This window comes from Pogona vitticeps, chromosome 1 (assembly GCF_051106095.1).
Source record: "Pogona vitticeps strain Pit_001003342236 chromosome 1, PviZW2.1, whole genome shotgun sequence".
NCBI lineage: Eukaryota > Metazoa > Chordata > Lepidosauria > Squamata > Agamidae > Pogona > Pogona vitticeps.
Window position 1 is genome coordinate 297,657,729 of NC_135783.1, and position 10,702 is coordinate 297,668,430.

Consider the following 10,702-nt stretch of genomic DNA (forward strand, 5'->3'; position numbering starts at 1 on the left):
TACCCTTGCTTTTCTGTCTCTAGAACAGATAGACAGAACCTGAAAACCAAGCATCTTTCTGTAGCTCAGAAGGATTTTTTTGTATGAGCAAAGAGCAGCAGACATTATTATCAAGGCTACAATGCGCTGGGTACATAAAAATCATAGTTTAAGTAAAGAGAAGAAGGAATTTCAAATGCTATAAAAAGAGGTACTACATCTTGACCTTCAACAGGGCAAATAATAACACCATAAATAATGGTAATTAATTATGAACCATCAAATTGATTGAAACTGATTGAAACTTTCCAGGGTTTTCTATGCATAGGACACTGTATAGTTTGTGCATGGCTACAGAGGCTGGCTTCCAGGAGGCACAGTGGGGAATTGAACTCCCAATCTCTGGCTCCACAGCCAGATACCGAAACCATTGCCAGCAACTTACATACTTTTAATCAAATGGTGAACAGAGCCAACATCACATCTAAAACCAGGCTAAACCATCTACCTCTGTATTTTACAGGTGAGAATGCTGCATGCACAACTTGTGAGATGAGACTTGTACTACAAAGTTGTATGTGTACCTCTATGGTTTATAGCAGAATTGTTCTGTAATTGTTCTGTGTCTAGCACAGAACAGAGAGTCCTGTATGCAGTTCAATAGTGATAAGAATTACTATACGTGCTTGAGTCCAACAGCTGCACTGATGCAAAATATATCCACCTTCTCACAGCAAAGCATGTTGGCTCCTGGGTCCTTCTTCACTAGAAGGTCAATATCCTGTAGCCCAATGGTTATCAATCCAGATGCACAGTACTTGGACTGCAGCTCCCAGAATCCTTCATCACTAGCTGTGCTGGCTGGTGTTTTTTGGGAGCTGAAGTCTAAGAACACATGGGTTACCTGAGGCTGGGAATCACTACTGTGGCCAACTCTTTCAGGACTGTGGAGCAGCAGCCTTCTCTTCTGCTTTTCTTTCTAAAGGGAAAATTTGCTTTCCTTTAATTTTTGCACCCTTCCTTTATTCATTCTACCTTTTAATATCTAAATATTTGATACAGTAAAAAAAATGCAGAATTAAATCCTCCTCATCCAAAATAAACCTTGAAAAAATCCCAAACCTTTCAGTCTCTTGCAGACATCTTGATTTGGGCAACAAAATACATAAATATTCCTGATATGCTTATGCCAGAACTATCAGCATCCACCTCCCAGAATGGTAGGATATTTGGAAATTGAGCCCTATGGAGTAGGTCAAGGGACCTTGGCATGTTCAACCTGGAGGACAAAAGAATGAGAGATGATATGATAACTATCTTCAGGTATCTGAGGGACTATCATATGGAGGAGAAGTGGACTTCTTTTTTGCAACTCTAGAGCAGCAGTTCCCAACCTTTTGTTGGGGGTGGGGCAGGCTCCGTGCATGGGGGGTGTTGCACTCACGCCCCTGCACGTGAGTGTAACATGCCCCCTATGTGAGCACGACACACCCACTGTGTGTGGGGGGGGAAGTTCTGTCTCCGCTGCCCCCGGGCCACGGACTGGGGGTTGGAGACTCCTGTTCTAAAGGATACAAATAGAAGTAAGAGATTCAAGTTACAAGAAAATATTTTTCAAATGAACATTAGGAACAACTTTATAACAGCAGGAGACCTTCCACAATGGAACTAACTGCCTTGAAAGGTGGTGGGCTCTCCTTCCCTGGAGGTTTTTAAGGAGTGGTTGGATGGTCGTTTGTCAGAAATGCTTTAAGGTGTGGATTTCTTCATTAGCAGGAGGTTGGCCGTAATGACTGAGGTCCCTTCGAGCCCTACAGTACCATGATTGCAATTGCATGCAAGAAAATAAAGGTGCAGACTTGTAGCATGTCTTGATATGTATAGTTGCACAGTTGGAGAGAAAATACTGTCTATTTTTAGTAGCCAAACTCTGTTCCTTAGAGCAGTAAATTGACCTAGGGGAGGCCATAGTATATGCAGAATACATCATGTGAAAGGCTGAACTGGAGGAATCCCAAAACGGAATTAAGATTGCCTGAAGAAATATCAACAACCTCCGATATGCAGATGATACCACTCTGATGGAAGAAAGTGAAGAGGAATTAAAGAACCTCTTAATGAAGGTGAAAGAGGAGAGCGCAAAAAAAATGGTCTGAAGCATCCAAAAAAACTAAGATCATGGCCACTGGTCCTATCACCTCCTGGCAAATAGAAAGGGAAGATATGGAGGCAGTGACAGATTTTACTTTCTTGGGCTCCATGATCACTGCAGATGGTGACAGCAGCCACAAAATTAAAAGATGCCTGCTTAAGACGTCAGACATCACCTTGCCGACAAAGGTCCGCATAGTCAAAGCTATGGTTTTTTCCAGTAGTGATGTATGGAAGTGAGAGCTGGACCATAAAGAAAGCTCACCACCAAAGAATTTATGCTTTTGAATTGTTCTCCTGGAGGAGACTCTTAAGAGTCCCCTAGACTGCAAGGAGAACAAACCTTTCCATTCTAAAGGAAATCAACCCTGAGTGCTCACTGGAAGGACAGATCCGGAAGCTGAGGCTCCAATACTTTGGCCAACTCATGAGAAAAGAAGACTCCCTGGAAAAGCCCCTGATGTTGGGAAAGTGTGAAGGCAAGAGGAGAAGGGGATGACAGAGGATGAGATGGTTGGACAGTGTCATTGAAGCTACCAACATGAATCTGACCAAACTCTGGGAGGTAGTGGAAGACAGGAGGGCCTTGCATGTTCTGGTCCATGGGGTCACAAAGAGTCGGACACGACTCAACGACTAAACAACAAAAACAGGAGGCAGTGGAAGACAGGAGAACCTGGCGTGCTCTGGTCCTGTGGTCACAAAGAGTCGGACATGACTTAACGACTAAACAACAGGCTCATTCAATCAATAAGCATTTGGTGTGTCAACATCTTCACTATTCCACTGATTCAAATGGGTCTAATCGAAATGAAATATACTGTAGCACAATAAGCCACAGTTCATTTGAATCAATGGAATCTATGGAGTAACTGACTCACTAAATTCCCATGGACTCAATAGGTCTGCTATAGTGCAATTTACTATGCTAAACAACAGTACTTTGGCCAGTGTAACTGTATTCTTGTGAAGGAGTAACGAGGAGTGCGCCGTCCTCCGAGGAAAGAAGTACAGTAGAAGAGGCAGAATGCGCTGTAAGGGTGTTAACTGACATTGAGCAAACAGAAGTGGTAACTGAGAAGCCGACGGAGGTGTGTCTTGTAGGGGAAGGAGGGGAGGAGTTAGATCTGATAGTCTGGGAAGATATAAAAGAGGGGGAAAATGCGCGGGCTTTTAGAATTTGTACCGACTTGAATCCAGAAAGAAGTAAGAGCCGAGGGGTTCAGACGGAACCCATGCTTGGGTTCGAGACTCCAGTCGAAACTGTGGCGGGCTTCCCTAATCTGGCTACCGGAGGAGGACTACTACCAGATCCTAACTTCCCCAGAGGGCCAGGGAAGTTTTATGAGCCCCTAGAATGGACGGTAACGGTGCATCCGCGAAACTACCCTGGTGGGAGGAGGGTAATACGCCCTGGACCCGAGTTTCAGAAGAAACCTCCAGAGGGAGATTGGGCGAGGCACCCTTGTTGCGGAACGGTCTGTGCCGTCCAGAGTGCCCCCCTTCGTCCAATGACCGATCGCGAGAAATTCGGACCGGCCCCTTACTAGGTGACCAAGAAATGTCTCCGGTTATACGTTCAAAGAGATACCATTTGTTAGACGATTGTATGTTGCAGGATCCGTTTGATCCACAAGAACTGAATGCTGTAAACAATAAAACCACCAATGTTAGATTTTACGATGAGCCTCCGTGTCTCTTTCCCGCCTTCACCACCAGTGCCCCCCCACCGGCTAGAGAAGAACTTCTTTACAATTCTGCACTCTCAATTTCCATTAAGTAACAAGACAATGTACTAATTAATCATGTGCCATCAAGTCAATTCTGAATTATGGCAACCCTTTCTTTGTCTTCCAGGCAGAAGTGGTTTACCACCTTCTTGCCTTGGACAGTCTTGAGGTGGGGGGTATGCAGCACAACCTCATTCAAGAACCACCTTCTTCTGGGGGCAACCTGGGATTGTGCAGCTTGCCCAAGGCTGCACAAGCTGGCTCTACCACACAAACCTTTCTGCAACAAAAGCAGCATAATAATCACCAGGTTCAATACAGTCATCCAGTTATCAATCCAAATCATCTTACATGTTGGTTCAATCTATAATCTATCAAAATTGAGACTACAGCCAAGAAATCAGAAGACTAAAAGCTGGAATGGCGTTTATAAAAGAATTAGAAAAGACTCTGAAGTACAGTACAGTATAAGGATGCATCAATGGAAACCAAGGTCAATGTTCATTTATAATTTGTTTTTTTCTGATTACTAACAGATAGATTCCCAGTCTGGTGCAGTGGATAGGGTGATGGACTAGGACACTGGAGAACAGGGTTTGAATCCCCACTTGGCCATGGAAACTCACTGGGTGAGTAGATCTGGTAAACCACTCCTTAAATATCTCACTTACATTGAAAGCCCTATTAGGGTAGCTCTATGTTGGTTCCAACTTTACAGCACAAAACACACACACAGATATGAAAGATAGAAAATTAAGAAAGCTAACAGTAAAAAATAAATTCATCTGAAATGCAATGTTAAGAAGTATTTACAGACACAAAGACTGCTAGATGAAATCAAGCCTCAACTCTCTCTAGAAGCAAAAAAATGACTACATTGAGGCTATCACACCTTGGGTATATATGAAAAAACAAGGCTCACTGAATAATATTAGGACAAGTGGAAGTCAGGAGAAGAGATATACTGAACATGAGATGGCTTAACGCATTAAAGGAAATTATTAAAGGGAACCATGGTCCCTGGTTTGCAAGATCTGAGCAAGGCAATTAATGATACCACCTTTTGGAAGTTATTAACTCATAGTGTCACTAACTTGAAGACACATAACAATCAGCTGGCAGATCCAATAAAAAATATTCTAGGACTGACATTCATCTAGTGCAAAGCAGTTTGGTGTCTAATTAGTTCTTCAAGAAACCTACAGGAGAATTTACGATTGCCTGCAGGGTTTGTCAGTACTGTACTTTTAGGATCAAGAGAGACAGAAAAAGCAGCCAGGGGATAAACATAGCCATTTCGCCACTCCCCTTTCTTCACTCTCTCCTTCTGGAAGAACCAGACAGCCTTCTGAACCACATAGGCAAGATCATGTCCTTGCAGTCTCATTAAGCTGGGACAACTGCCATCCCTGGCTAAAGTTGCCACACTCGATGGAATGAGTTCAAATTCTACCACCTTAACAAGCAGGGTGTCTTCCCTCCACAAGCTCCCTCAACACAAGGCCCACCTGGTGTTTTCACAGATATGTCCTTGATTTGTCGCCTTGGACAGTCTTGGAGGGGGGGAGGGAGAAGGACGCAGCGCAGCTTCACTCAAGAAACGGTAGCCCAAGGGCGTCAGAGAGCAGATGGTCCAGGGGCTCCTTCGACCCAACCCAACCCAACCCAACCCAGCTTCCCCTCCCCTCCCCTCTCCTCTTACGCTGTATGGCCGGGGTCTGCGGGAAGGGGGACCGGATCTCCCCGGCGCTTCCTCGGCGGAGGCAGAGGCGGCGGCGGCTGCTCTCGCTGGTGGTCACGTAGTTACTGGGGAAGATGCCGACGCGCTGGGCGATCTGGCCCGTCCACCATCCTTCGTCGCCGGACACCCGCGAGTCCTGCGAGAGCACCTGCACGACGTCGCCCGGGCGCAGGCTCAGCTCGTCCTCGCCGCACGCCTCGTACTCGAAGACGGCGGTCCAAAGGCCGGCCCCGCCGCCGCCGCCATCATCGGAGGCCGCCGCCGCCGCCGCCGCGGGTCCCGCCTTTCCCCAGTCAGGGCTTCTCGCCGCCGCCGCCGCCGCCTCCTCCTCAGCCTCGTCTTCTCCCGGCGGCGGTTGAAGGGGGCGGCGCGGGCTGCGGGCTCCGAAAGGCTCCATGAGGGGAGGAGGAGAGGAGGAGGAGGAAGAAGAAGAGGCGAAAGGGGCAACGGCTCCTCCATAAAGCGGGGAGGCACTGCCCGCGGGAGGAGCCGCCTAGCGCTCATACGGCTGCCGCCGGCAGGTAGGTCTCTGAGGAGGCGTCGAAGAGGAGAACGCCGCCACGGCCAGGGCCATTCCGGAGCCTGTGCGGCGGGGCTGCCGGCCAGGCCGGCCTCAGCCACATCGCGCTCAGCCGCCGCCGCCGCCTTCTCCACAGGCTGAGACACCAGCCGTGCATCCTGAGCCACCTGACTGACCGGCAAAGCTGAGGGGAGGGGCAACCACGAAGCTCCGCCTCCTCACTCAATCTCTTTTTTTTCATTCGATGGGACAAGTGTCCTTCAAGCTCCTCCCTTACCTGATTGAAGATCCCTTGACTAGGAGCCGCTCCTCGGAACAATCTCCGCCTCAACTCTTTCTCAGCTGGCTCGCACGCGCTTCAAGTCCCCCTTCCTATTGGTCCGATCCTGCGTCCGCCCCGCCCGTATCTGCCCATTGGCTGGATTGCGTGAAGTAAGACGCTCTCTTTGCTGTAAAGGAAAATTGCCCTTTCCTACAACGATTCTCTCAGCGAGCGCATCCTTTGGATAGTGAGTGAATGGGTGTGACAAGGGGGAGGTTCTCCTTGTTCCCATTGGATGCGTGATTAAGAAGACGAAGATTAAGAAAGCTTCTTTGTTTAGCATTGGCTAACTGGAAGAGCCACGTTGGCCAATGGCTGGTCTGTCTTGTATCTAGCATGTCCGTCTGCACCTGCTGGAAAAACCAGAAAAGATGATTGATTTTCTCAACAGCGGGTGCAACTGCGCGAGGTGACTAGTAGAAAAAAAAAGTATGACGTAGACGGTAGGTTTGTGGGTGGTTGATAAATCTCGTCGAGGAAATTTAGTCTGAAGAAAGCGTTAAAAACTAATAATATCACCTAATAGGTTGTGAGGAAATCTATTGTAGGAAAGATTTCATGGTAAAAAGCAGGACAGTTGTCATGGTAAGATCTCCAGCCGTTGTTTTTACAGTATGACCTCTTCCATCGATGTTACAATAAATGTCTGTTCTTGGAAATCTAATACTTTTAATTTATGAATGGGTTCGTTATTCATCCAAGCAGATGAGGATATCTTGTCAAAATGTAGGATAAGGTGCGGTCCTCTAACAAGAGACTACTTGCACACTCTGTTGTCTCCTTTTTCTCCTCTAGCTCACAGGCCCCCAAGACTAGACTACCGTTGTGGATAGTCTGTGCCCTACAGGTGTTAATTCCTGTCCTCTTTCCTTTCTCTCTTTATTTGATTTATTTTTTATTTTTCCCATTGCAAAATCATTTAATTAATTAATTGTTATAATTTTTTCTTGAACTTGTTATGTTTTATGTTGTAAGCCGCCTAGAGTGGTCGAAATGACTAGATAGGCGGGGTATAAATACAATCAATCAATCAATCAATCAATCAATAATAATAATAATAATAATAATAATAATAATAATAATAATAATAATTTAAAAAGAGGGACAGGTCAATTAGGAGGACTTGACCCTGAATCAATGGCACTGTCTGTACAGGGAAGAGTAATTTCATAGGCTACACCAGCTGATCTGAGACATCAGGCAGTGGCAGCTGAAGTTGTGCAAGCCCTCGTGCACTCAGTTACCAGGTGTTAGCTGACTACCCATTACTATATGGGTGGAGAAACATTGTAAATAGTTCCCAATAAACATTGTGTTTTGGTGTTTGGGCACTGACTTGGAGCTTCTTTTCAAAGAATGGATGATTAAGGAATGTCTTTTATGATCCCTATCCCTCAGGTTGGAGCACATCCTCACACCCTCCCAGTGAATCCTATGTGCATGTTAAGTGCCACATAGGAAGACTCAATCCTGATGGAAATTATAAGCCAGGCCGGAGTCTTAAAATGCTGTGGAGCCAGGTTCCCACACACTCAGCCCTCTACTGGTTGGATGATTTCAAAAAGCATGGCCACTCCTGGTGCTTCAGTCAGGAATCACGCTTTACCCCCTCCCAGCTCCCATATAAGAGGAAGGAGATGAGAAAGCAAATTTCTTATTTTGCATTAGTTTGATGAACATGTGGACACACAGAAAGAGGATAGGAAAGGAACAGGTAAATGATGAAGGGAAAGAGACAGAGACAGTATTTTAAAATTATAGTTATATCAAGGAAACTATTTCACCTGGCTGCAGAGAGATAATGGAACAGCAACATCATTTTCTCATCTCATAAAAAAGGCATCATTTGTCTTTTCCCTCCTGCAATTGGTTCAGTTTGTAGTCATATAACAACTACTATGTAACTTTAAACTCTGGTGACCATATTTGCTTGTTTAATTCTCTCTCTACTCTTTTTTGCTTTATGTTATTTCTTTCAGACTATAAGACCCTGAGCATGTCCTGATATGTTTTTAATCTGTGTGAAACACATTATAATATTTTAGACAATTTTTAGTAAATTAATTCATACTGAATAAAAGAAGCAGAATCAGTAACTATTTATCTGTTAACATAACTATGTACCTTGAACAATTTCCTATTCCATCACAGTAGGGAATGGAGAAATATAAGAAGATTTCTTCTCCACTTTACCTCTTTACAAAAAAGAGACACTGTAAAATTAGCTATATTTAATTTTGTTTGGTTTTTTGGAACTGTTTGACATGACGGACAGAATGAAGTGCCGCCTGGAGCGAACCACTCAAGACGCCGTGAGAGCTCAAACAACATGGGCTGACTTGCCAGATGACCAGGAGGATGAGGGAAACGACGATCCAAGTAAAACTCCAAGAATGCATATTCTCCAAGACAAGACTGGAGAGAATGCTACGGATGGTGCCACCGGGGGAAGCCCAGCCCTGAGGCATCGTACAGTACCATGAATCAGACAGACAAGCTGACTTTGTTGATGGCTGATTTCTTGTCTGCCCAGAGAGAGCTGATTATCACCCAAACCAGGAGGGAGAGACAAGAACTAGAGGTGTAGAGATTTGTTATCCTATTTCCTTTTTCAGTAAGAAGTTATTGCCCCATGAAGTTACTCTGTACCTGAAAAAGAGACCTATTCTGTTGTCTGAACACTTCAGCATTTACGCCCTTATCTATGTGGGTGCAGGTTTATCCTGCAAACTGACCATTTTGCGTTAGTCTGGTTGCAAAAGATGAAATCTTATAACCAAAAGTTGTTGCATTGGGGTTTAACTTTACAGGATTTTGAAGTTCAGCACATTCCTGGGAAGCTGAATGTCGTCGCAGACAGCCTATCCAGGATGCATTGTGCAATTTCAGATGTAGCAGATGGTTGAAGTTTTTTCTGATTTACTGGTTCCTGAGCATAACCCGAGATATTTTTGTTTCAATAGTTCCTGAGCATAACCAGAGTGTGATTTTGTTTAACTGCTAACACGACTGTTTTCTATTTTCCAGACTCCTAGAAATGCTTAACCCCAGAGTTCTATATTCAATTGCTGCTGATAGAACTTTTTCTACCTGAATGCTTTGCTAGTTATAATGCATAATTAAAAATTTGCCATTTATTTCATTGTATAACTTTAACATAGAGCTAGTGAAATTACTAGGCCAAAATATGTAACCTAGCTTTTGTTTAGCCAAAAATGCAGGCTCATACGTAACCCTGTATTTTTGAAATTTAAGGGGCAGCGTGTGATGGAGTTGAAGCAGTGTGGGATATGTAGTCAGAGAAATGTAAGATGGAGTCAGACAGGTTCGGTGTGAAGATGATTTGAGAGACATTGGAATGTGTTTTCTAAGTGCTATGAGAGTGTTTTTCTGAAGACGAGTACAGCGTGGTTCAAGATCAAGCTGAAGGTCGGACCAAGGAGCCTATGAAAGACTCAACATTCCGAGCTAATTGGAGATAAAACACCTGGATCTTCATGGAAATTGAGGGAGGAGTAAGGTATTACAGCTCCTTGAGGCTAATTGGCTAACAACCATGAACTGTTTAGAAGAAGGGAGGAGTTAGAGAATGTAGAAAATGGATGATGGGTTATGTGGGAGAAGTTGAGTTCGATTCCATGACAAGGGGAGAACAAAAGAACTTGATGGTTTGAGTATGTGGCTTGAAGGAGAAAGAATGTAAGTGAAGGGAAAGAAGGAGGTGGGGCTAGCCCAGCTTAGTAGGGGTTTTTTTATTTTAAAGGGGATTAGTTATTTTATTTAACTGTAATGATCTTTGAATATGTTCTTTATGGTAACACTTGAGCAATATGAACTGATTCTTTGAAACTCTATTTTTCTAATAAAAAATTATTACAAAAATTATTACAAAGGGACTGGTCTCTTGAACAACGGGGTCTGGCTAAATCCAGGGAGTGGAGAGGACCAAAAACTAGCTATCTTTAAGAGTCCTAGCTAACTGAGCTGTTGTGAGTTCTAAGGAATCACAAAGCCCATGTGTCTGTACTTGCAAAGTACTGGGCAAAAGTAAAGTGTTCTTTTAAGGTCAGACTTGTTCAAGGGGCTTACGCTATGCACTGCTGAGGTCTTGAGACTTGCCTCAGCGCAAAGGTGGTAGGTAAGTGGCCTGTTGAACTCTCTGACCTAAGCGCTCCTTATGGAGGCTTGGGCACCACAATTCTATGATTGTATTATTTCATTTTTAGTTTGCTACATTCCATTGTGCCACACATTACTGG

The 10,702-nt window shown here is 44.5% G+C and overlaps 1 protein-coding gene across 5 annotated transcripts in view; it reads right to left on the reverse strand.

Moving 5' to 3' along the window:
- The window catches only part of MAP3K9 (mitogen-activated protein kinase kinase kinase 9), a 56,455-nt gene extending 50,004 nt beyond the window's left edge, over positions 1-6,451 (reverse strand). For 4 of the 5 annotated variants that reach the window (XM_020788496.3, XM_078390727.1, XM_020788495.3 and 1 more), the window contains exon 1: positions 5,563-6,147. In XM_020788496.3, coding sequence (XP_020644155.3) covers positions 5,563-5,998 — 436 coding nt within the window. In that variant the 5' untranslated portion in view covers positions 5,999-6,147. Of the gene's footprint in view, positions 1-5,562; positions 6,148-6,398 lie in introns of those variants that run through there. The other variant, XM_078390735.1, reaches the window with a different exon arrangement.
- Positions 6,452-10,702: the final 4,251 nt, after the last annotated feature.